The sequence below is a fragment of the Lampetra fluviatilis genome, chromosome 11 (genome assembly GCF_964198595.1).
Source record: "Lampetra fluviatilis chromosome 11, kcLamFluv1.1, whole genome shotgun sequence".
In the NCBI taxonomy this organism is placed as follows: Eukaryota; Metazoa; Chordata; class Hyperoartia; order Petromyzontiformes; family Petromyzontidae; genus Lampetra; species Lampetra fluviatilis.
Genome location: NC_136285.1, coordinates 8539492 through 8566817, shown reverse-complemented (window position 1 = coordinate 8566817; position 27326 = coordinate 8539492). Strand labels below are relative to the sequence as shown.

Below are 27326 nucleotides of genomic sequence, written 5' to 3'. Positions count from 1 at the left end.
CTGCATGGTGGTCCTCAGGCAATGTAATAAAACATTCATTATCGTAGGGACCGTATTATAATTATTTGTTAAAGAGCTGACTGCTCTAATTATTAGGGTATACGCTGACCGTTGTGAACATTGTACTATTTAGTGATTGTGATTCTCTATATGAATGTACATTACTCAGAATTATAGTGGGAAACCAGAAATGTACAGGGTGCCCAGGAAGATATCATGCCTTCATTATAGGATTATAATTAGGCAGCAGTTTGAGCAAGGTCGATAAACCCTCGGTGGGATGAAGATGTGATCTTATGAAGCTCATCTCTCTAAATCCGCTACTGGCGACACACGTTGTGATGAGAATTAAGAGGGCACCCGGGTGTTGGCAACATCTAAGGTGGGGATTGTTTCAATGGCTTCTGTTATTTGCTGTTGAAACACCACCCGCTCAAACGTTCAGGCATTGCAAAGACTATTTTGCCAACCTTTCAATCACACAGTTAAAGCTGCTAAATATAATTATTGAACAATGACTGCTTGTGTTGCAGTTATTGCAAACATGATGCCTTGTATAAAGGTGTCAGTGTTGTACCAGTTTAAATGGTAAAAACCTACTACTATATTTTGCCACTGGTAAAGGAGGTCTCATAGTGGAAATGCTTACCCCGAGCTCTCAATACTCTGATAGTGCGCTGTTTTTGAGTTGTACGCCTTTTGGCGTCATCTGGTCCAACACCAATGGAGACTAGGCTCTAAGGAAAGCTGTCTCGGGTGTGGACCAATCAACTCCAAGGACAGTGCATATCATTACCATTATCAGAGTTGTTTCTTTTTGTTTGCGTTTTGACTGCTTGTGTTGCAGTTATTGCAAACATGATGCCTTGTATAAAGGTGTCAGTTTTGTACCAGTTTAAAGGGTAAAAACCTACTACAATGAATGATACCGTTTATGGTGGATGCTGCCATGGTGTTTTACGATTAGCAACGCTGGCCCTCCAGTGGCCGCCGTTGTGATTCTCTCTCATCGCACGGACATTGAAACAATGGTGCGGGTCTCTTAAATCCCGCGCGCCTGTGTCCACGCAGTGGTACAAATGGGTTTGCCGCAGATAGTCGAATGGCAGGTCGTGTGTGGTGGGGAAAAACGAAAATATTTGATTTATTATTTTACCATGTAAGGCCCACTGTGCGATGTAGCTCTTTCTCAGAAGTGGGTATGGCCACAACTGATAGCTCAACGAAGTGGCTTATCACGTGGAAATTGTGTAGCAGCCAAAGACTCTAAACGCACGTTTCTAAATGTGGAGTGAAACACCGGGGGATCTGGAGAAAAATTTACGCGACCACGGGGAGAACATGCAAACTCGGGATCGAACCCACGACCTCCTGGATATAGCGGACGAGGTAGCTAACATCTCGCCAAGACAACTGGCCGGCAAGGACGAGGAGACCAATTACCCTTGAGTGGTGCCTTCGAGCTTTGGCTTTAGCGGAGGCCCTTCAGCCAGCAGTGCCGTGAGCGGCGCTCTGCTGTTACCTTCACATTATGTAACGAAATTTTTCTTTCTCACCTTGCCCAGAATGCGGCACGGGCTACTTCAAGGTGTCGGCGGGCGAGGAAAACTGCACGCCGTGTCCCGACCACAGCTACACGACGAGCGAGACGTCCACGGAGTGCGTCTGCGAGAGCGACTTCTACCGCGCCGAGGGCGACGGCCCCGCGTCCCCCTGCACACGTACGTGAGCCCCGAGTCATGCCGCGTGTTGTTGGGCGCGGTGTTCGACGTTTCGCGCCGCTTCCCTCCTGCACGCGTACATGAGCCCCGAGGAGAGCCCCCCCACGGCCCTGCCACTCGCTTCCCGAGTCGTTGCCGCGTGTTGTTGGGCGCGATGTCCAACGTTTCGCCCCGGGTGCTGGGAGCGTCTTCAGAAAGTGACCGACGTTCAAGTCGGTGCGGTTCAGTTCCTGGAGAAGTTCCCAGCGTGCGGGGTGAAAGGTCAGACGTTACGCCGCCGCCGCCGCCGACCGAAACGTGTGGACGTTGTGCCGAACAACACGCGGTACAACCCACGAAGAAAAAACGCGTGAGCGCCGTACGGCACCACCGCGGTAACCTACGCAGCGGTCAAGCCGCCCCCCCCCGCCGCCGCCGCACCAGCCGTAGCCCGGGGCCAGCGTCCCCTCGGTGGGGCCAGTGGCGGCGGCGTTTAAAGCGGCCGCACGCGCCGCGCAATACGACACCATCACCTCCTCCTCCTCCTCCCCCTTCCGACTCGGCTCCCGAGCCCGTGGGTCAAAATGTGCCGCACGGCGATGGGCTTGCCGTCACCCAAACCGCGGCTCTCAGAAGCTACAGCTGCCCCGGGAGGGGGGTGATGAATGATGCATTTGTGTTTCCACCGGCTTCGCACTCGCGCCGAGCTGCGAAGGTGAACGTGGGGTGACGGTGTGTGCAACGTGCCAGTCTTAAGAGGGTCGCAGTGCTGCAGGTTTCACGGACGACTCGTTAGCAGGTGAAACATGTATGGGCTCAATTAAGGGTTCGATCAACTAAATTGAGAGCACAGTTGAAATAAAAAAACACTTAGGATGTTAAGGTTTAAAGTGACAAGTAAGAGCAGGCAGATCGTTGATGCGAGCAGGATTTAGCAACTGGATGTAAAACTGGCCTAAAGGCTTTAAAGTACCGCAATACGTAATGAATGTTTAATCGGCGTGCAACAAAAAGAGATGCTTACAAACATCATCCTGTTTCAAAGCCTATTGATTGCTCATTAGATTGCACCTGTAGTCACCGTTCGTTGAGTCTCGCTCACTCATTGCTGCCTTCCAGATGCCAAGTAACCAGGCAAGCAAGCAATCACAAACAACTACGTACAGTTCTGTGAGAAGGTTCGAAATTGCCCAATTCTGAATAGAAAAAAAATGTGAGGATATAGGTACGGCTCATTGTTTATCATAAAATACAGTTTTGATGCACCAAGCTGAAAGCAAAGCAATCTCAGAGTTTCAGTGCAAGTTAAATTAACCTCATATGCCACCAAAAGCATTCTTTAAAGCGGTTGCATGCGCAGTGTGTATACACAGCAGTGTGCAAACGAGCTTGAGTAAATCGTTGGAGTGTTGGTGTTGAAAGAAACCAGTGGACTTGTTGATGGGCAAATTACAATAAATTTTACAAACACGTGTTTTTGACTAAAAGCGTGGGGAGGGGCAGAACCCATAACTCAAAGCCTGCAAAGCTGTTTTTCCCCCCTTCAAACAATGTCATTACTGCAGCACACTGAGCAGGCATGAGCAGCGCACAAGCCAGGAGAAGTGCGCTTTAGCCACACGTAATTTAACACCGCTGCTGGATTTATGCAGGAATCCCCAGCGCTTGACCCCAAATCTATCACGTTTCTGAAATAATTTGTGTTTCTCATTAAATATTCAGCGCGGTGCCAACAGGGCACAAGCCAACGTCTGCACCCTCCACGCAACAACAAAAAACCTGCTAATTGAGTCGGCTCCCCGCCACCCCTCAATCAAATCCAAGGCAGGGCTCAGCCGCTGTGGATTTTTAACCTTGGTAGACCCCGAATGGCTTTTTATATCTGGATGGCATTACCTCCCCTCCCCTCTTCCTTCCATCTTTTTGCATTTGTTTCAAAACGGTTCGTCGCGCAAATTCCCGAATTAATTGCCGAATTCTAGCTGACGGAGCAGGCGGGATTTTCTGGTCAAGGGTTTCCAACTGGGAAAACAAAAAACCCCACCGCACCGGGGGCAATAAATATCACGCTGTTTCCACACACGGCCACAAAGCCCGAGGTTGTAGGGGGGGTTGCTGCGGCCCATGCAGGTGTAAATGCGATTACGTTTCTGTTTCGCAGCGGTCCGCTTACGTAATCCATAGCAGACTTGTGTAGCACACTGCGTCACGACTCCGTTGCCCGCTTGTCTTTGAGTGTTGTACGACGTTGTCTCTTTGCAAGTGATCAGTTTCAGCGTCGTTCATGATTCTCGACGGAAATTGCATCCAACGCTCAAATTAGATAATACATTTTGGGGGGCGGCGGGGGGGGTATTGATACATTTTCCACATTTTTGACTCGGTACAATGCGACTGTGTAAATATCTGCCGAGCCGTGACCCGATTTACAGTTCCTCTGACAGTTTTGGAACTTTTAAATCCTTTTCTAATCTGGCAGACACAGTCCCAGGCTACATGCAACGCGCACTGTGGATTGCTTCACCTTGTTGGGTGGATCTGCACATTGGAGAGCACGTGTCAGCCTGCCTGTAAATCAAGTCAGAGCAGTTTGTACATTTTTAGGCTCAATATATGGCAATACCAAGGTATACCAAGGTATTGCCTCTGAAGGAAAGGCGATATCCGTGACATTGACAGGAGGAACATTTCTGTCCTGTATTACCAGTATCACAGTCTGGTATTACAGTGCCTGTATTGCACAGCATGAAGGTGTTTGCTTAACTAAAGTATATTATGTTGAAATACCTATTCATATTCTTAGTTCTATCGGTAAAGTCACATAGATAGAATAACAAATGAAAAAACCCCACGACTTTTATTTTTATTTATTTTCTATCTACGTGACTTTACCGAAAGAACCAAGAATATGAATTCCTGCAGTCACGAAAGTTTTAAGTCAAAATTCAAATAACTCTTTGCAGTTGTCCTTGGAAGGACAGACTCTTGCCATGGGAATGTGTAATTTTCACTGGCCTAAGGCTACACTAGGACAACTTTAGAACAATATCCGCCAGAAGTTGTCACAGGAAATTAATTTACTCTGAGTGAATTCTGCAACTTGGTACGGCAATGCCATCGAGCGATGGAGTTCCATCTTGTTTGTTGATAATCGTGTTTGGAGAACAGTCATTGGTCTGTGGAACACACAACCTTCGAGGGTCACGTGACCTATTTCTTTGATCTCATTGGAAGTTGCTATTACATATTTGTCAAAGGGCAACTATTGTCGTTTTTTTTAAAATTTGCTTCTGAAGATTTTGGGCCACATACCAACATCTTCATATGGCTGAGAGGCGCAGGTCACACATGAGCAGGTCACGTGAGGTGATCGGGCAGCCGGTTCGCTGGTGAGGTGTTGAATAAAAAAAAAATCTGCGGCAGCGCTCCTGGAGTACTCGTATGTGGCTCTGCTGCCAGAGGCGACTGCCCCGAGTCATTCCTGCTTCCGCGGATTTTGCCCCTTTCATGTAAAGTTCTATTGAGAAGTTAAGATATTGCTACGTCGCTATCGAGCCACACTTCTAACTGCCCGGGAGCCCGCATGTGACCCACGGGTCGTGGTTCGGCCACCTCATTGTCTTAGTGAATCGTGGCCTTCCGGGTCAACAGTGGAGAACAGCATCTCGCTTTCCTTATCTGTCAGTGGAGGGGCCTCCGACTTGACTTCGACTTGGAAAATTTTTATCGCCTTCCTTGTACGACCGCCTTCAGGCCCCCCGTCGGCGGCGCGCAACGTGATCTCGAGCGTGAACGAGACGTCGGTGATCCTGGAGTGGAGCCCTCCCCTGGACAGTGGGGGCCGCGGCGACGTGAGCTACCGCCTCGTGTGCCAGACGTGCGGCGGGGGCAGGGACGCCGCCGCCGCGACGGCGTCAACGACGACGACGACGACGACAGGGGCGGCTGCGTCGCCGTGCGCTCCGTGCGGGGACAGCGTGCGCTTCCTGCCGCGGCGCGAGGGCCTCGCGGTGCCCGGCGTCACCATCGCGCACCTGCTGGCGCACACCAACTACACCTTCCGCATCGAGGCGCTCAACGGGGTCTCGCGGCTCAGCCCCGCGCCGCCCAAGACCGTGTCCGTGTCGCTCACCACCAACCAGGCCGGTGAGGATCACCGCGTCTGTGCCGTGATAGGCAGCAGCGGTGGCCAACCAGCCCACAGAGGCCACCCCACTCGGCACTCGCTTGCGTAATTGATCCCGGGTTGTTATTGGAGAAAGAGCGCGGGTTAACTGTGAAGTGGATCCTAAACAGTGGGGTGGATATGAAGTGTATAGGTGGTGCAATTGCACCGTGGCCCACAGGCAGGAGGGGCCTGGGCACCGGGCTACATGCAAAGAGCACGGGGAATATTGATCAGGGAACCCCACCGGCCCCACCCACATTAATTCCCTGCACCGGGCCCATGCCAACCACACAATGCCGCTAAGCCTCAAGCCTCTGTTATACATTTCGCGTGACCTCTGAGTCACTGTGCACACCGACTTTACGAGTCCATTAGATATTTTAAGGCTGCCACTGAAAGTGTTTTACAGCAGGCTTTTAAATTAAGCATTTATTTGATGTTGAGTGTATTTTAATAGAATACTGCTCATATGTCATTTCAAAACTTTTCCTATGGCAACTTGCAATTGCCTAGTTTTCTCAGGGCTGCACAGTGTAAAATACAATCTCCATCTATAAAGTCAGGACATCCAATCTGGATTTTTCTGGTCTAGCTCTCTCTGCCCTGAAGAATGGCCAATGCTTGATATGTCAGCCGAATATATGTACTATTCGGCAGCATTAATGATAAATGTTGTATTGTTTTATTTGTTAGTTGTTAATAACAGGCCTTGTGCGTTTTAAGTTGGTTGTCCTATAGAAAGACTTGCCCCTTTTATAGCAAGGTGCAATGCAACCGCTGGATCAGAGTACTCGATGGAGATGAGCACTGCCCTATGATCCTTTGAGCAGGGAGACAGACCCTTGCCTTTGACCTCTGAGCATTATAATTTGTATCTGTAAAGCAACTCAATAGAATGGTATTTCCTGGTGCTGTGCTATAGACGGTCATGCTATTGGGTGCAGAGACACAAGGAGAAAGCAAAACTCAACAAAAACAATTCAGGTCTTTCCAAAAATAAATATAGTTTCTTCTAGCACAAATGGGCAAGCTTTACAAGATATTTTAATGCAGAACTGTCGTGGGCAATGATGACATCTCTCCAGTAAAGTATGAATGCAGTTTTGCTGTCCACCCAATATAATATTGCCAAAATAATTAGAAATTATGAATGGCTTGACTTTGAGATAACTTTGTCTTTAGTTGTCACTTGGGAATCCCATTTTCAAAGATGAAATCATTAAAGTAAGGGTCCAGTGGGATAATTCTCAACGAGAAATACAATTTAATGGACTCTTTCATTTTATATTCGGCGCTTTGATCCTTCTTAACCATGCGTTCCAGGGTATTTACAAATACTGTAAAAAAATACATTTTTGTATATCTTTTCAACCCTTGCCTTGGAGATAAAGTCAACTGATATGCATTTATTGTTAGCATACACAGGGAACAAAAACAAAGGGGGGGGGGGGTGTCCAGTGTCAGGAACACTTTGCGGATATTCTGTCGCTGCTATGGTTTGCAACCTTCGTCAAAAATACTGCGCAACACCGTGAGTGGTGCGGTTTGAACCTGATACCAACAGAGGCTTTCGAGGATGAATTGGCGCCACAACGTTTGTGCATTTCTCGATTGTTGCATGGCATACATCAATTGATGAATTTTCCCGGGCAGAATATTTGTTTAAAATTCAGCGACGTTACATAACGCTGTCCAGCCTTTTTCCATTTTTCCATTCACCGACCGCGGCGTTGATAACGGTATCAGATGGAGCCGTGCATACATTTGCATACACCTGTCAGGGGCTTATGAATGATTTATTGGTAACAATTCATTCTGAAGTGAAGAGGGTTATTAAAACAAAACAATGATGCATCACAAATATCACTCAAGGTCAAGTTTCCATGGTGTTGTCATTTGTAGAATTTGCCAGGATGTAATTGTATGTGCCGTTGTCTCATTGCCGTCATTCGAGTTATGCTTGCAACAAGTGGAAAAAAGGCAAATTTGAAGTATACTGGAATAGCTAATTTATTTATAATACATTCAAGACACTTGTGGTAATGAAAACTGGACAAGTCTACGCCAGATATAGACTGGACTTTGTGCTCTGTAAATGAGAGATTTTGTCCATTTGATGCCCCAGTGTTTAATCAATAGTTGCTGCTAATGGCCATGAAAATGATTGTAATTATGGCCATTTAAACGTTGCCTAAACACACCCGCATGCTAACGCACTTGCGCCCGTTCACACACAAATACGTAATGCATTGACCACACCTAAGATATGAATGCAGCGGCCTCCTTTGAAAACTCGTCGAGTTTCTCCTTTAGTTAACAGCACACTGTAATTTATAGCAACCTGAATAATATGATATTCTTGAAACACCCCCCCCCCACAGCTTGATAAAATGGCAAAACTCAATGGGTATTGTGAAAAATGTGGTTAGTCATTATATATAAAAAGAAGAAGATATTCTGTGAAACATATTGTGAGAGCTGGGTGGGAGCGGGGGGGGCTGTCACTAAATCCTCTTGAACTGTTCACTTGGTTAGCAACCAAGTTTATGACTGTCACCACAGTGGCCTGGACGCATGACACAAAAGACGGTGTTAACTATTGATTCCTTTTCATCCGAATCCATTTTGCGCGACGCCGCGCAGTGTTGCGTTTCAGCCTCTCTGGCCGACCGCGCGGAGAGAAAAAAGAGGGCCCGAGTGTGGCAGGTGTTCATCGGCAGTGACTGCGGGAGGGCGCCGCATTGAGAAATGCTAAATTATGGTCACATGATCCGTCCAATTTCTGTTTGATGAATGATGGAGACCGAGTGATTAAAGCAGTGGCCAACCTCTTAGCTCTGGTCAATAAAAGGGAGGAATTTCACCTGGGGCTGGACAGCAAGGTGACACCTCATTAAACCTCTCCCGCCTGCCCGCTTTACACAATGAGTGGGATGCTCCCACCTGCGTTACCTGATTCCATGAATAATGCGTGAATCAGCGGTCCATTATAATGCTCCGTTTTCCCATCACGGCATAATGATACCTATACAATCATCTTTTCGTATTCGCTGTAAGTCGAGTATCTATAAAACAAGTCGCACTAAGGCAGAAAGAAGAGGGGGGGGGGGGGTTTCCATATTTCTTGAATCATAGACCGGGCCATTGTTTATCATTTGTTTTAAGCGCATTGCTGCCTTTAAGAAGTCATCGCTTTTTACAGACAGGATGACCATTGTGCATGAATGTAACATCTCCCTGTATGGCGTACAAGCTAACAGTGCCCCAGAGAGATGTTTGCGACCTCGACCTCGAATCGAAAATAAATAAGACCACTATTCCCTGAGCTTTATGTAGCCTGTTTATGGGGCATTGGTCATGTAGTACACGAGCCCCTTCTGCCAGTGCCATTCCCCAGTGCACTCGAGTATTTAAGCAAAAATACTGATAAACCAGGGTCAATAAGATTAACTTCATACATGTCACTTATCTTTAGATACTTTGACATCGGTATGTAAACATATTACATGGCGCTGTAAAGGCAGCCTGGGAGGATATGCTGTTGAAAGCTGAGCGGTGGAGGAATAATGGCAAGTCCCAAGGTTTTTTCCAATTGAAAACTCCCGATGCTGGCTTTGCTGTACGGTGGGAACAGCATTGAGGGCTGGTGGAAAAATGTAAGCCACATGTTCTATCCACTTGCAAATATTGGAAATAAAATTCACATGACCCCCACTCAATAGCTTGGGCACCATGGACACATTATTGGCAAGTTACCATAGACTCCATCACCCGCTGGGACTCTTCATTAAAATTGCTGCATGTTTAAATTGTTTACCCTATTTAAACTAGCCCTGCACAGCTAAAGCAATCAATGTTTAACATCAAATTATTTGGTGATACTTTATTGGCAGTCGTGCACAATCACAAATAACAAAAAGAATATTCAACACTTTGCAAATAACATTATCTCAAAAAAAGTGTTTCTATCACCAGTGCCGTTTTGTGCAATGGCTCTTCTCCAAAGCGCATAGAGAGGTCACACTCCACCTCCCTGGCCTATCCTTGTCCTGTGAAGAAGGGGCATTGCCAGAAACGTCGTAGTTTTCCTTTTTACGGCAGTGTTGTTGACGGATGTGTTGAGTTTTAGACTTAAGTTATTGACCAGATAATTATCGCAGTGGGCTCTCATCTAGTTATATAAGAACGCATTAGCAAGCGAGGAGGAGTGTCTACTTATTTTAACAATTATTTGACATTGACCACTGTAGGCCTCCTCTAGGATCTTTCATCATTTAACAAGTAAATGGAAAACGGAAGGTGAGGCAACCATTCCATAGCAAGTGCAATGAGCAAGCGTACGCTCCAATTTGTATTTTAAGTTTCTGGCAAAATACAATTATTCACACTGAAAAGTATAACATGGACGTGATCATTATTATCATGGTTAAGGAAAAAAATGCGGCCTATTTAATTGTCAATTTGCAATTCTATTTGGTTTATTACGGTACAAATTCCTAATTTGAATGGATCATAAATTAACGTTTCAAAACAATGAGAATGCTCGAGGCGTCGCGTTGGCAGAGTCTGAGAGAGAGAGAGAGGCTGTTTGCAGTTTCAAATTCAAGGTTCACTGATTTGAACTCGTCTGTGGAATCTCATTGCTGAGACTACAACAACAGGGATTCTTAAGCCTGTAGATCAGTCAGCTTGCTAAGTGACCCCTGAAGGTCCCGCTTAACTTTCCGCAAGAGTGGGTCACTGCTTGCCAACATTGGAGCCAAAGTAGCCACCTGCAATAATTAGATAACATTCTGCAAATGGGAACAAATTGGGCCTCGTCCAAAATATTGCCAGTTAAGTATTCTTACGAGTGCCACCCTCCACCACGGACTGCTGGATAGTCTCGTGCTCGGTGCATCCTCCGATGTGTGCATGAAGTTGGAGGTTCGATTCCTGCAGAAGTACAAAACAGCATTACGGAACTCCGCGGCATACGAACTGCACACCATTCGGAAGAGTCAGCTGTTACTGTCCAGCGCAAGGCCCGAATCACAACTTTGAAAATTAAGCTGGAGACAACCACTAACCTTCGTGGCCAGCCAGATAATTTTTTTAAAAATCTGAATTGGCTTTCAGAGGCCTGTCAATAAAAGAGGCTGACATTTATACAGCCGAAGCGAGCTGCTGAATAAAGATGTAAAAAAGAAAAACCATGCTGGAATATTCTTGCACAAGACAAAACTTAGTGGAATTTCATTTTCCAGATAGATCAAAAATAAATAAATAAACAATACACTCAACAACTTCTGCACTCTCTCTTTCTTTTGTTGTAAAAATGCGGTGAGTAGATGAGTAGTTTAGGGTAACCGGTCGACTCGCAACCACACACCTCGAATGGGTGGTGTTTAAATTACTGTTCCTGTAAAGCGCACACAGCAAGCAGTGTGATGAGTTACAGAGCACAATTTCCCACGCTTTTGATAGAAATTTTGTTCAATGAAATGGAAAAAAACGACGAGAAAGAAGAGAACAGGGGGCGGGGGGGGGGCTATACTCGCACCTAATTCCAGAGTTTGCTTTGTCGGCATGCGTGTGTGTGAAAGGCACAAGCATGGCTAGCTCATATAGGTGGGGCACTTCAAGCTGACCGACAAATCGTGCCGTGTTTGTACAGCTGAGTCAAGTTGTGCGCCTTGCATACTTTGGCTGTAAATGGTTCTAGGCACACGTATGTCATCACGTTGCTTCCTGTGCACACATGCCAATGCTCAAACTCACCTCCATTCAACAGTTGCGTGGAGGTTGTGTGTAGTTGCTGTTTTTTCCATTCCGCTGCAAATATGTCTATGGTGGCTTTATAGTTTGCTCTGTAACTGTTGTTTAAAATTTAATTGACAAGTAGTGTGGTGTGGATAACAATAGTGGTATTATTAATCGAATTAAAATCTAAATTTATTTCGAGGTTCAATCTTGATTTGAAGCTTTCGCGACCTGCAGGAATCCATACTCTTTGGTTCTGTCGGTAAAGTCACGTGGGTATACAATAAAATAGATCATCATGCTTTCCCACCTGATGACGGACGCTTGTGTTGCGCCCGAAACGTCGTGATTAATTTTATTTAATTTTTATACCTAGGTGACTTTACCGAAAGAACCAAAGAGCATTTAGAGGTTGTAATATACAATGAATGGACATGGGAAAACAACTAAACGTGGATCTCAGACGATGCAGGAAAATAGGTGTGCGTAAATATATAATTTTGCTTGTAATGTGTGATGCAGTTTGTTCACAAGTAAACATTTTTTGCCTTATTTTTAATTATACAATTTTACATTGTATACCTACTCATTATTTAATGTATAGCTGTTTATCAATCCACTGATGGATAAAAACCTCCCCAAACTGAGTTGGTCATGGGGGTTTTTGACTATACTTCACCGTGCTGGTCAGTGTGGAATTCTGTATGGGGTGAGGCAGTTCTGGTTATGTGGCAGGGAATCTAACACAGTACAGTTCACCAGAGGTCACAAACGGGTTTTGATTCCTTACCCGTACCCGTACCCGGCCGCACCAGGGTCGCAAACGGGTACCCGTACCCGTACCTGGCCGGGTACGGGTAGCCGGGTATCGGGTAGGGTACGGGTATCGGGTACCCGGTTGCGACCTCTGCAGTTAATCCACGTGTATATGTAGCTATATATACTACTTTACTTATTTTATAACACATGTTGACATCACTTCCCACCTTTCAGCTCCCTCCAAGATCGACAGCCTCAACGCGGACAGGCCCACAAAAGATACGGTGCAGCTGTCCTGGCCAGCTCCTGTGAAACCCAATGGAGTCATCCTGGACTATGAAGTCAAGTATTATGAAGTGGTGAGCGCATCCTGCAACGGCCACACACCTGCACAAGCCCTAAAGCCTGCAAAGCCAGACAGCCTGTGTTTTCCATGACAAGGTGAACACAGGATGTATAGCTTGACTATAAGGCATGTATGTTGAACTTTTTTTTTGCAACATACGTAGCCAACCGTGCTAATCGGAGGTGCGGCTGGGAAATGAGAAAATAACTGAATGCCATGAAAATCATGTTCACTTCAAATACCTCTCTCGGCCACATCCTGTTGTGTGTAATAAATTGTAAACACTGGGCCAGATTACCTTCAGATGCAATTGCTTGGTCCCCAATGAAAATGTCTATTGTTTAGACAGCTGAATGGCCCAGAGGCTCGGGGTGTTCGACACTGGGCCAGTTCGCACGCAGTTGCAGCGCAGTCATTCTTTGAGCGGTGAATCTTTAGAGAGAGCATGCCCGTATCATTTTCTATGTAAGCTACTACGTCTTCATGTCAAATGCCAACCTTCATTTAAGTATTATTCAGCCGAACTGTAATGATATGTTCGATACTAAGGAATACACTGCTGTGCACTTTTAATACGAAGATACAAATACCCCCATTTAGCCTACACAGGCTATTGGGGCAAGTGCTGTTAGCGTGCACCTATGAAGGCCGGCACGGTACACTAGAGGGTGGATGGCCAGAACCACACTCAACCACCTTTGTTTTTCTTGTGGCGATGTTTGCAAATTGCACCACATCCTCAATTGAGGCTGATTCGACCGATGGCCAGTTCAGATATTCGCCACTAATCTTGGCCACAAGCAGGATTCAAACTCGGGACATAGGGTTCGTAGTGCAGCGCAGCGCAGCACTACCGCTCCCCAGCACACACTCACTCACAAATGTCTTCCACTTGGCACGAATTCATTTAACGCATTGCAGCATCTTAACATGAACGCCTTCGTTTGAGCAAATCATCGCTCCATCTGTGTCAACGCCGCTTGAGCCGCGGTGGACTTCACGCGTGCGCCGCGCGTCCTCTCCCAGGGCCAGCGGGACACCAGCTACAACATCCTGCACACCAAGGTGCCGTCCGCCAGCATCGAGGGCCTCCGGCCCGACATTGTGTACGGCTTCGAGGTGCGGGCACGCACGGCCGCCGGCTACGGCAAACCCAGCGAAGCCGTGGAGATCGACACCAGCGAGGACGGTGAGTCCCGACGGCGCAGACACACGCCTGGGTGCGTGCAGGGCTGGACATGGAGCTACTCTGCGTGATAATCTAGCGGGGAGCGGTCGTGTAATGGTTAGCACGTTGCGCTACGAACCCTGGCGACCCGAGTTCGATTCCCGCTCATGGCCAATACCAGTGACGATTTTCTGAATTGGTCCCCGGCCTCCTCTAGGTCGACTCGGCCTCAAATTTGTACCTGGTGCGGTGTGTAAACATTGTCACTGGGGAGACAAAGGCAGCCGGGCCTTGTGCTGGCCACCCACCCCCTCGTGTTATCCTGGCCTTCATAGGTGCTCGCTAAGAGCACTTTCCCCATCAGTCTGTTAAGGCTATACAGGGGATCTTTGTCTTTGTAGTGGTTCGTTACACTAGGGAGTGGTGGTATAGTGGTTAGCGCAATGCTCTATGAACCCGGCAACCCGAGACTGATTCCCAGTCTCGATTAAAATCAAGCGTGGTAGTGTAGGGGTTAGCTTTTGTGGGAGCGGTACTGTCGTGGTTAGCTTCGTGGGAAACAGCAGCGTGCCGGTTAGCTTCGCGGGGAATGGTAGTGTAATGTTTATTGCGCTGCGGTACGAACCCGGCGACCAGAGTGGGATTCTCACTCGCAGGCAAGAGATTGACTGAGCCTTATATGGGTACATGGTTGGAGTGTACTTAGGGAGACAAAGGAAGGTGGATGTGGAGCTTGCCGCACCACCCCATTCATGCCCCATTCCTGGCCCTCACAGGTGTTTGCTGACAGCACGAACTTCACCAGTTGATGGGGGCTACAGGCAGCGCTCTCTGTATTTGTGTGTCCATACGTGCTTATGTATCATCACTTGCTCCTCCCTGCCATGAATGATATGGGCATTAAAAATGTAACAAAATACATGGCAGGTTATTATTTATTTATTTATTCAAATAAAGTTATATATTCAAGTGATACAATCGAGAAAACTAGTGGTAATGTCTATAATCGGAGATTGAAGTTGGAGAGAGTAGCAGTGATGGAAGCTGTTTATGGAGTGTCATATGTAACACTGTTAATGGCAAGTTTTTGTATTTGAGATAATGTACACTATTGCTTTGATAGCTGCCACTTTTTAAACATCATACGCAAGTGTGTACCCGGTATAACGTATGTACAGTTTGTCCATGCATATGCATAGAATTGCACAGTGTTTGCCCTGCCTGTTCATATGCACATTGATTTATCTGTGCTTTCTGGCAACACCATTCATTCCAAATATTGTTCTGTGATGCAAAAGATTACATTTTCACTGGAGCACATTCCTGGTGGTGATAAAGGGCCGACTTGCCATTGCAGATGACACGCGGCGCGTACAATACCACATCATTACGGCGCTTTCCTTAATGAAAAATGATACCTTCATACTTTTGGGGCAATGCAGTCAATTTATGGTGGGGATAGTGAGAACTGGATAATGGAATTAATGAGAGAGAAGAATGTGGAAAGGTTTGCATAACAATCAAGTTAAATTTGCAATCCTGGGACAGTGTGAGCATTGGGAAGGGTTGATTGAAGGATCGTGATTTAACGGAGGAATGAGCCTAATGGGCTGCATGACCTTGTCTCTTTTTAGATGTTCTAATGTTATTAATTCTTGACTCTTGTGGCACTATTAGGAAGCAGGCTTAGATGAGAGAATCTGGTGTTCGGGAGGGCAGTGATTAGAATGCGTCTGTAACAACCACCTGATTTTTTTTATCGCCCCCTTCCCTGCATATCCTCGGGCAAGTGGGGCAGGCATCAAGCAGCGGCCAAAATTTCGTAGCCATCATTCCTGTTACCACCATATGTAAAGCCTCAACAACGAAAAAAAAATAGTCCTCAATTCCGAATGTTTTTTTATTTTAAAGACCTGATTTAGATTCTTTCTTGAGGTTACCAGGGGAGTTTGGGGGTACAATGGTTTAGCGCACTGCGCATTGAACGCCGTGACATGAGTTCGATTCCCGGCCACAGGCTGACATCAGTGACGAGTGACTTGCGTACCGGTCCTGCCCACACCCCCCACCCCCCCACACCAACGCACACTGACCGGCCTGGTGAAGTAAGGTCAAACAAATTCAATGACCGACATGGCTTGCGGAGGCCTTCATCCATTAACAAAGCGGTGTACGTTATATATTATTATTACTTAGGATTATCAGTGCTATTGCACATTTCCTCTTGGCCATGCACGTGTAAAGGGTTGTACTGTAATGTGGAGACACTGGGCATCTCATTGCTGCTCCCATCAGGGACCCAACACAACCCTGTGCTCTCTAATGTTCACCTCCATTTCCACTCGGGCTTAAAATTAATCTCACTCTTGGATTTACGCCCGGGCAATTTTTACAGCGCACATATTACCCAAAATGCCACGCCGCCGTCAATTAATCTGTTTTAATTGCAGATCCAGGGGCTTTGACGCAGGTCCTGGTGATCGCAAGCTGCGTCTTTGTTGCCGTGGTTCTCATCGTCCTGGCTTTGGTCTACGTGCGGCGCAGGTGGGTGACCTTCTGGAGCTTCTTTGACATTTTTGTTGTTTTGGCAATGCCCATTTCAACACGTGAGGGGAAGCGCACATTTTGTTTACAATGTACGTACACAGATGCGTTGTGTGTTTCCTTGCGCTGAGTAAGGCTTGTCATCGTGAATGGATATTTATGCCGTAATTCTAGGATGGCATTGAGGTGTCGCCAATCTGCGATGTCCGTCGCGGTTACACTATAATGTGTATGTTTATCAATGTGACACTGGTATTTCTTCGTGCGAGGCAGGGAGTGTGCGTTGTCGCGTTGAAGATGCCCCCTTCATTGCGCTGTCTTGGCGTTCGAGAAATGGCAGAGTAACAATCTTGGGAGTAAATTTGTATTGTGTTTCTGCAGACGCTCAAGAAATATAGCTGCTCGCGGCGATGAAGAGGAGCAATTTCCAATCAAGCCAAATGAAGGTGAGTGGTGAAACGATAAAGCGAGCTTATCAAAGCCAGTGCACACGTGTGAGTGTTTACACAGTCTTTACGATCCTATTGAGGGCACGGCTCTTCTCCAGTCTTGTAAACCTTGTTTTATAACGTGCACTGTGATTGAATGGCGTTCTACGAAACAATAAATATATTGCAGTTCACCTGAGAACGAAACGGAACTACGTTGACCCCTTCACGTACGAGGATCCGAATAAAGCCGTCCAAGATTTCGCCCGAGAGATCGAACCATCCTGGATAATCATCGAGAAGGTGATTGGATCAGGTGAGATAATTTTCTACATCACAGGAGACTAAACAGCCCAGCGGTTAGTATGATTGCTGCTTTGCTTGAGTAATACATTGCGTTAAATTATTGTTATATGTTTAGGGGTCAATCCTAGTTGTAGATAGACCCAACTCATCATCACTCCGGGGTGAATAAAATAGGTACTACTTTTTGGAAAGCACATAATGGTTACCCTATAGTGAGGCTGGCCTTTGTCCTTAGAAATGTGGAATATTCACTGGTGGAAATGAGCACCACAAAACTTGAATTCATTTGTGCAGGGGAGCATACAACTTGATACCGCTTCGACAAAAATACGAGGTCTTTTCTTGGCACTTCAAAGTTTTCCAGGTAAATGGGACATTTACTGCAGATGACTGTTGCTTAGAGATATTCGCCATAGAGATGATAAGATCGTGACAAAGATTTCCAATACGCGTTGCGATGAAGCCTGCTACGAAGGGTGTGTTGGCCATCTGAAGGGTTGGGACATGAAAATTAAGCTAGAAAATGCAATATCTGATGACCACTTTCCTTCATTCGAAACCATTCGTGTTCATATCTGTATTACAATAAAGCCACTATATATAGAAAAAACAATCAATGCTACCAGTCAGGCATGGGTAGAATGCAATTATTAACTAATGTCCCTGGAAAAATAGTTATTTAATTATTTTTTGCCGTGAGATTTGCTCGTTGTATTGCGATAAATATTACAATTAATATCCGCAATGCAAGAAATTAATTCAGCGTTCAGCCTTGATTCTGTTTACAGTGGCATATAGAGCACACATGTAGTGTTTATTAATTGCCATTAACGACCAAAAGCAAAACATAATACATATAGCGTTAAATCGCTCAGTAATTGCACAATTACGCGCCCCAGTGCGTTTAACATCTGAGCTTTAAATTTGTAGCAAATCATTTGGGTGGTGGAAATAAAAAAAAACCAGCACCTGGTTTAATAATCCCGTTAAAAAGTTTCACTTTGCGACGAGGCGTCGTGCTGGACTGTGAAATGGCTTTGACTAATGAGCGAGCAAGCTGCAATACCTAAAGGCAATATAAGATTTCGAGCAGAATATTTCACCTCCCAAAAAGTAATTGCCGCTGAGCATCTGTTTTTGCTTTCAGTGTGTTCATTACTCTCGCGTTTGAGCTCCGCCCCATCCACCCTGCACCTCCTATTCAGTGATACTCGCAAGCATATTCTCACTAACGATCATGCCTCTCCCAGTTATTGACATTCGCAGATTTGACTCCCGATTCGATATAGGCCGTGTTTTTTTACGAGTAGATTCAGCCACCTGTCTTGCCACGATGTTGGGTGTGTGTGCATCAGAGGAAACATCTTTAACAGTTTCAGACTGGTGGCATATTTTCTGTAAATAAACTGAATGACCATTGTTTTAAACATGTCCCAATTAGACTTTATATATAATTTCAAAGAATATCCTTACTGATTTGAAACGAATAACATTCTTTACGAATTTGACAAGCTTGCAACTATGATGGCGTACTTGTTGTCGGTTTTAATATTCTTACAGGATGCAGTGTGGAAATCCATATTGGTTAACTTTTGGTAGTATGCGTTCCATCATGGTGTCATCTCCTGAAGCTATTCAGTGTGAATGTTATTAACGATGGTTTTTAACGGTTGTCAAAATAAACTCGAATAAAATGTATGCTGTCAAAGAAAACCCAGAAGTAATTAATGCTCAAGGCAGAAGGTTCTAATTAGGAGTGGTTACATCTCATCTCATGCAGTTTTGATTCCCTGAGTATATTGAATTGCTGAGCAGTCTTGCAAACGATCGCTGTAGTTGTATGATGAAAGACCAGACTGCCAATGTCATTTAAAAAGTAAAAGGGTGGATTCACGCACACAGATTACAATGTGCACTTCGTAACATGCATTTGATACAAGACATGCATGTCATCTTTTATGTATATCCCGATAGTAGTACAACATTAAACAGTTTCCAACACAGCTGCATTTCCTATCTTATGTCAAGTAAAACACCTCCGATTAGCACAGTGCAAAAAAAAAGTTGAACATACATGCGTATCGTGAAATATGTCGCATATTTATATTTCATGTATTTATTTGTTGCCGATCGCTTGCCAGGTCACAAACTACGGTCTACTTTACGTGTTTGTGTGTGTATGACGGACTAATCATATTACAATATCACAACTCGAGCTTAAAATAATTCTGTTTCATTTGCTGGTTCTCTTCAAAGTGCGTCAAAGCAACCGCAGGCTGTGAGATAAGCTATTGACTCGGTCAGGTTGGCCTTTTCAACGCAGCTTGATATTTTATTGCAATTGATTTATTTCTTAAAACCCTCCATGTATGAGCGTCTCGGCCAAGGAATCTTCAAGGAGTCCACAGTGCCCACAACCCCGACGAACGATCACGCTGTCTTAAAAGTATAGATCAATGCCTCTAAAATGGCAAGCTCCGAATCGTATCGAGTATAAGCTTCATAACAAGGACGAACACTGGAAGGAAATGGCTAATTAATGTCGAAAAGTAGTACTGTATTATGCGTAATGTATGGAAAAAACGCATTTCCAAATTGCAGTGTCAACCAATGTATAATGGACCTACAGATTTCTCCAAAGTAATTGTGTCAACATAACCCGTCAGCTTTTTGTTAAAGTTGCTTTGTGCACAGTTAGTACACTTGTCTGGCTGTGGGTTTGGAGTCCCAAAACTTAACTTGGCAGCTGCATTCTGCCTAAGGCACACCTCCCACAGCACTTTGCTGTGTTGTGAAACCCTCATGAATTATCCTGTTGTGTTCTTTAGAACTTTTGAGATCCTATCGATTTTACATAGCTCAACGAGATGTAGCACATGTTTAACAGACTTTTTGTTTTTACAAAAGAGGATGCTTTAAGACTTGCTTATTATTATTATGGAATCATACAGTTTTCTTAGGATTTCATACTAGAGGAGGGGCAATGAGTGAGACAGGTGATGGTGATGGCTATTTGTCGGTTGTAAAGAGAGGCCAATCTTTTCCCGAGTTCCTATAATCTTGCTGAATTCAGAAACTTAATGAATCGCATTCATTACAACACAAACAGTCCTGTTTGTTGCTAACTCCTTTGAACTTCGTTGCCTTTGCACCTACGTTCAGCAACCATGGTAAACAAAAAAGCTATTTAAAATCTCGATCCGTCGTGAATTTCAACGCGAGCAGAGCCTATGGGCCTCTCGTACAACAAGCGGGCGGTCCGGCACGAGGCTATGTGCAAAGCGTACGTGGACCAAACTCCTCAGCAGCTTGTTGAGCCTGACGGTGATGGCGCATTTGCAGGCGAGTCCGGGGACGTGTGCCGGGGCCGCCTGCGCGTGCCGGGCCAGGCCGAGGCGCCGGTGGCCATCAAGACTCTGAAGGCCGGGTACAGCGAGAAGCAGCGCAGGGACTTCCTGAGCGAGGCCAGCATCATGGGCCAGTTTGAGCACCCGAGCATCATCCGCCTGGAGGGGGTCGTCACCAAGAGTGAGTCGCTGAGCGCACCGATCGGGCGGGCGCGCGGGCGGGCGGGCAAACGGGAATGAACGCAGCGAGTGAGCGAGTGAGACACAATCACACTCTCGTGCGTGGACTCGAGAGATGCGCAAACGCTTGGAGGTGGCCGGGAGGCGCAAGGGTCGAAGCGGCGAGGCGGCATCACTGAGATTCTTGGTTTGAACTTGGACTACCACTGATGATTAAACCGAGTTCGCAAGCGTAGTGAGTTGGTGGTCTCCGGCTGGGCATCAGTGACTAAGTATTATTACACGAGGTTTTTTTAACTCAAGTTCGTTGACTCCCGCTTTTCTGCTGAAAAAAAATGCACTTTGAAAGGTGATGAATTGTCTTCATAGGATACTGAAATGTGTGACCCTAGTGCAAATAACAGGATTCGATATGACTTCAGAATTACTTCTATAATGTCATCTTTCAAGGCATTTATCCGCAGATTTCCAAATCTAAATTCAGTGTTCCTATTCCCTGATTCAAACAGCACAAATGGAATATAATTGGAACAAAAAAAACACTCTTATGCTGGATTGACTGCTGGCATAATTGCTGTTAATGATGAGTATTAATGCTGCTGAAGTGCACAAATGGCGGTTAGATCTTTTACGCTTGTTCCCGCCAGCGCTTGGACGAGCATCGTGCCGGGTGCTTATTTTAGGCTGGGGTGAACCTGTAGGGAAGCCCAGCGCAGCCTCAGATATCAACTGTAACTGGCGTGCGTGTGCTGGAATTGAATCTCGGTGTCTAGCATCGTAGTGCACTTAAGGAGCTTAGCTCAAATCCCTGTACACGTGTAAGATGGCACAAAGAATACGAACACAAAGATTCCCCGTATAGCCTTACCAGACTTTTGGGGCAAGTGCTGTTAGTGAATAGCACCTCTAGAGGCTGGCATGGCACATGAGGGGGTGGGTGACCAGCACCACGCCCGACCGCCTTTGTCTCCCCGGTGGCGATGTTTACACACCGCGCCAGGTACTCGTTTGAGGCTGAGTCGACCCAGGGGAGGTCCAGTTCAGATATTCGTCACTAGTGTTGACCTTGAGCGATAAATCAAACTCGGGTCGCCGGATGTATAGCACAGCGCGATAACCGCTATACTGCCGCTCCCCGCATGTAACAAGGCACACGCATGCAGCAGCAGGCACAGACCGTAACGAGCATGTACAACACACTTATGCATCCTGGACTGCACGGAGATAGGGAAATAAGGAGGCTCATGTGTGTACTTACAAACACCAAAACAAATACACTGGGTGGGCCTTACATAAACTAAACACATGGACACAACACGATGGGTATTTACGCTTGCACAGCGGGATGCCTAAATGCACAATTATCCCATGACAAAGAATGACGTGCTGTTCACTTGGTACAGATCCATCCTAATGCCCTCTAAAAGGCCATGCCATCTGCATAGGGGTTGTCATTGTGATATATCTTACAGACAGACCCATAATTGTTACTTAGTATGGGGAAGGGCTTTCATTTCAATTCAACAAAATGTGCCAATATTAAACTGAGCACCTGTGTCTCTTGCTGTCCCTTTACAGGCAAGCCGGTGATGATCATAACGGAGTACATGGAAAATGGTTCTCTTGATGGATTTCTACGGGTAAGAGATGTAAAATTATTTTTATTTACAATAACCATGATAGCTCTAAAAATAAACGATCGGCATTAATTAGGCAACATTGCATTTTGAATTTAAATTTTCCACCTTTGGGAGGCAATTTCACATTATGAATACGCTTACATGGGCGTTTTAATAACTTAAAGAGCAGCTGAGCCGTTTCTCTTGCCACCCAGACCATATGTTCCAAGTGTCCGATATGAGAGCAAGGGAGCAGCTCTGGCATGCCACGGTGGTTTACGGTGTGCGGTTACGTCCCTGCATTCTAAATTTCCTTTTCTCAATTGCGTGAGAAAACCTGCTTTCCACAGGTCTTTGTGAGCGATTTTTATTCAGTAACCAACTCCGTGTTGCTCCCGGTGCAGAGTAACGACGGGCAGTTCAGCGTGGGTCAGCTGGTGGGCATGCTGAGGGGCATTGCGGCCGGCATGAAGTACCTGTCCGACATGAACTACATCCACCGCGACCTGGCCGCTCGCAACGTCCTGGTGAACAGCAAGCTGGTGTGCAAGGTGTCCGACTTCGGGCTGTCACGGGGGCTGGAGGACGATCCGCAGGCCGTCTACACCACCCACGTGAGCAGCTCCCCCCCCCCGCCCCCCGCACGCTCCTCGCACAGCCTGAGGACCAGAGTGGAGATTCACACTCACTCACTGAGACTCATCACCACCCAGCCTAGAGACTCACAGTGGAGATTCACACTCACTCACTGAGACTCATCACCACCCAGCCTAGAGACTCACAGTGGAGATTCACACTCACTCACTGAGACTCATCACCACCCAGCCTAGAGACTCACAGTGGAGATTCACACTCACTCACTGAGACTCATCACCACCCAGCCCAGAGACTCACAGTGGGGATTCACACTCAATCACTGAGACTCATCACCACCCAGCCTAGAGACTCACAGTGGAGATTCACACTCACTCACTGAGACTCATCACCACCCAGCCTAGAGACTCACAGTGGAGATTCACATTCACTCAGACTTAATGCGATTCCAGAATCACTGACACTCAATTACACTCGTGTTTCCTAAGCATTGACACCAGAATCGGAAAGGTATGTATGTTGGACTTCTTTTGCACCGTTCGTTGCCAACCGTGATAATTGGAGGCGTGGGATGAGATTCACTCATGATACGTATTAATTGAATTAGTGAAGCGATGATTCAGATTATTTGAGATTTGCTGCGGCTCATGCCTGAGGCACAGAGTGAAAATGCAGATTCACTGGGACTTGCTGAGACCCACCACCCGAGAGGCTTGGATGTGAATTCAGGAGGTCATTGTCAGTCACCATTCTTCGAGATGAGTTGCATCATTTGTATGCAGCGGATCCCTCGTACTTGACTCTGGCTTTGAGTTATTTTGTTTTTTCCCCCCACATGCAAGGACACCAAATGGGCAAAGAAAAAACAATGATTGGGAGTTTTTTTACCTCCATTTTCTATTTTTTTTTTATCTCAGAAATGATTTTGTGCACCTAGAAGACAATGATACACAACAATATCGCGTTCCCCAATCCCCATCCCTGTGCTCTATGCCCTTCCAAAACAATACCTCAAAGAGTGGAGGGCCCTTGGCTTCCTTGAGTGTCTGATTCATTACCACTGCCTTTTGTTGAACATCACTAATTAGTTGTGTGTACAGTAATTACAATAAAATGTTGATATTAATTAAAACTCATGCAAAGTAAGCCAAATTCCCTCTAGAGGTGCCCTCCTGAGCTCCCTCTAATGGAGGCCATTCTGCTCGCAGTGGTGTGAGCGAGCAATTGCAGACCTGCACCTTTTAACTTTCACCCTATTCATCAAAAGGCAGTGGAAATTAATCGGTGACTCAAGGAAGCCAAGCGCAGCTACTGGATGGACTGTAGCATCGTGAGACCGTGAGAGATATAAACGACTTGGGGAGGCCTTCATCCAGCAGCGGATTGATAATTGCTGCTGCCAATGGTGGTTATGATGTTGAGTCACAAGCTCGTAAGAACACCGAATGTTTGTGGGCTGCGCGCAGGGCGGCAAGATCCCCATCCGCTGGACGGCCCCAGAAGCCATCGCCTTCCGCAAGTTCACATCGGCCAGCGACGTGTGGAGCTTTGGAGTCCTCATGTGGGAGGTCATGTCCTACGGAGAGAGGCCCTACTGGGACATGAACAACCAGGACGTGAGTGAACATAAATAACGGCAATAAATAGGCAGCGGAATAAAAAATCAAAAGCGACCTGATTCTCATTTAATATAGTTGCCGCTGCGGATGACATGCTGGGCACGATCAGAGCCTGGCAGGACAGATAATCTGATCAATTCGTCTGTGCAGCAGTTTGTGTACAATATTGGATTACCCTCATTGAGTCTCACCGCTGGCGAGTGGCTCAATTGTGCAAAGAAACAGAGCTCAATAGGAGACGAAAAAAGCCAATTTTGTCCGTTGTCTCTGCTGGAATATGAAATTCTGTTGCTAGAGCTTTTAATACGAAACACTAGGCTTGGGTCGGCGATGTATCCCATTTGAGATATGAAAAGTCTGTACATCATGACCGAGTGGGCTCATGAATTCACATTCACTCGGCAGTATCCTCAGTCCCTTGACCGCATACAAGAACTCTGCTGATGAGCCGATCACCCCTGCCCACAGCGATTGATGGAATCGATTTGAATGTGCAATCTCTTAAATTGTACTCACTAATGCTTCTCAAGTGGCACACCTATGCAGAATATTGCATGAAGTTAGAATTGTAAGTTAAGCTATTAAAGCATCACATTTACTTTGGAGCCACACATAACCTGGGCATAGTGAAAATAAATATGTGCATAATTCAATGTGTGTACTTCTTAATCATGCATCTTTACAAAGTGTATATTTAATTTAACTGTGGAAAAAATCTAACAAAATGTGGATTTTTTTCGTCCTGTAAAATTGCACGTCTCTACGCACTCGCATGTTAAAACCTTTATGAAGACGGCCTGAAAATACTCATATACCCAGGTGTAAGGCAGAACTACGGGTCTGATAACATCGCTGCAGTGGAGCCGTACGTCAGCGTTGCGCTGTACTCGCGCGCGAAGGAGCGGTGAGAAACGGGGGGGAGAGTGATGGCTCACGTAAGCTGCAGCGCCGTGGACCGAATAACAAAGAATGTCAACTAAGAAGTGCTGCACATCTCTATAACAAAAGCTCAGAAATTTCACGCATGCATTGCCAGCTGTTGGGGAAAAACAGAGGCTGCCATGCCTCACAGCCCACCCTTGGTACATCGTTCCACATCTGCCAGTCTCCCACATTTACTTGCAAACCAGGTGATGCACTGTTACGTGGGGCACACAATAATATGGCTCGTGGGACAGGGCAATGAACCAGCACCGTCGAGGTCCTGGATTTGAATCTGGACGGTTGGCCGTGATTAAACTGGTTTCTCAAGCGTAGCGAATCGATTGTCTCGGTTGGATCACCGGTAACTACGCGCAAAAAAAAAATGACGATCATTAAATTCGATTGTTTTGCACTTGATTTGGTTAATTTCCTGCTCTGAGAGTTCAAAATAACGGTTTGGACATCAAGCTACAAGCAATCTCAGAGCAGGGTGCATAGAAATGTATGCCTTCTACTGTGTAAAGGATAAAAAGGCCACTTGAAGGATTTTGCAGGGGTGAAAGTCCTTTGAAATATCTTCTGCAAGCCATGCTTGGGCATTTTTGTTTGCTGCTTTTTGAGGTTTCCAAATGGCTTCGTTACCGAATTAACGTGAAAATAAATCGGTGAAAGGGAGCAAGTACAATAGTCAATTAATTCTAGATTTGAAGCTTTCGTGACTGCAAGAATTCATATTCTTAGGTTTTTTTCGGTAAAGTTATGTAGGTAAAAAATTAAAATTAATAAAAGTAAAATAAAATAAAAATCACGACGTTTCAGCACGATAGCTGTATCAAGTGCTCAAGTACTTGATACAGCTATCGTGCTGTGACGGTTCCACCTGAAGACGGACGCTTGTGTTGCCTCCGAAACGTCGTGATTTTTATTTTATTTTTATTTTACTTTTATTAATTTTAATTTTTATTTTTTACCTACGTGACTTTACCGAAAAAACCTAAGAATAACAATAGTCCAATGCAAAGAAAGAACTTGGAATATCGGTGAGCCACACATCCTGGTGGTGATGATGCTGATGACTTACCCGCACTCGGTGTGCCGACCAGGCAAAGAGCCAGGGGCAATAACGACGGGATGACGGCTGTGCCGTGCAGGTGATCCAGTCGATCGAGGAGGGATATCGGCTGCCTGAGCCCATGGACTGCCCGCCGGCGCTGCACCAGCTCATGCTCGACTGCTGGCAGAAGGAGCGCACAGAGAGGCCCAACTTCGCGCAGATCCTCGCCTACCTGGACAAGCTCCTGCAGAACCCCGCCAGCCTGCACGCCGTTGCACAGCCTGGCAGCGAGTGAGTCGCACCGCATCTTTTTTTTCTCTCTCGTGGGTTTATTTTTTCATTTATTAGACTACAGTCACTGCGCACAAGCCCAATGGCCCCAGAATGCCAAGCGCTGTTAAAATTAATCGTCGTTCCTTGGATTAGGCCACGTGGTTACCCGGCCAAATAGTTTGGCCATGTCGGATGGTGGTGGGGTCTTAACGACATTTATTTGGGCTGGCTTCACCCAAAAAAATCAACTGTGAATCATAATATTGGCCCCAACAAACCCACATGTTAAGCACTATTAAAGTTGTAATAGATAAGAGTTAACGCGTTTGTTTAATTGAGCAAAATTATAGGATTTGGGAACAGAGGTGATGGGAGGGAATTCCAAAATGGCGCAGTGTGAGGGAATAATAATCAGAGGGGGAATTGTTTTGACCCGCAGTGTGGTGGTTGAACAGAGTACGGATGAGACGTAGCAGCCTCGTCTGATAGACCGGGTCCTCAACACACGTGGAGGCATCAACGAGTGGCGTTCACGGCAACAGTAACCATGGCAGT

The 27326-nt window shown here is 46.0% G+C and overlaps 1 protein-coding gene across 2 annotated transcripts in view; it reads left to right on the top strand.

Annotated features, from left to right (window-relative positions):
• The window catches only part of LOC144934769 (ephrin type-A receptor 4-like), a 76543-nt gene that overhangs the window by 41340 nt on the left and 7877 nt on the right, over positions 1–27326 (top strand). For both annotated transcript variants that reach the window (XM_078860898.1, XM_078860899.1), the window contains 12 exons: positions 1566–1721; positions 5454–5846; positions 12604–12728; positions 13742–13904; positions 16334–16427; positions 16809–16873; positions 17046–17171; positions 20504–20689; positions 22267–22328; positions 22712–22921; positions 24368–24517; positions 26596–26789. In XM_078860898.1, coding sequence (XP_078717024.1) covers positions 1566–1721; positions 5454–5846; positions 12604–12728; positions 13742–13904; positions 16334–16427; positions 16809–16873; positions 17046–17171; positions 20504–20689; positions 22267–22328; positions 22712–22921; positions 24368–24517; positions 26596–26789 — 1924 coding nt within the window. The remainder of the gene's footprint in view (positions 1–1565; positions 1722–5453; positions 5847–12603; positions 12729–13741; positions 13905–16333; positions 16428–16808; positions 16874–17045; positions 17172–20503; positions 20690–22266; positions 22329–22711; positions 22922–24367; positions 24518–26595; positions 26790–27326) is intronic.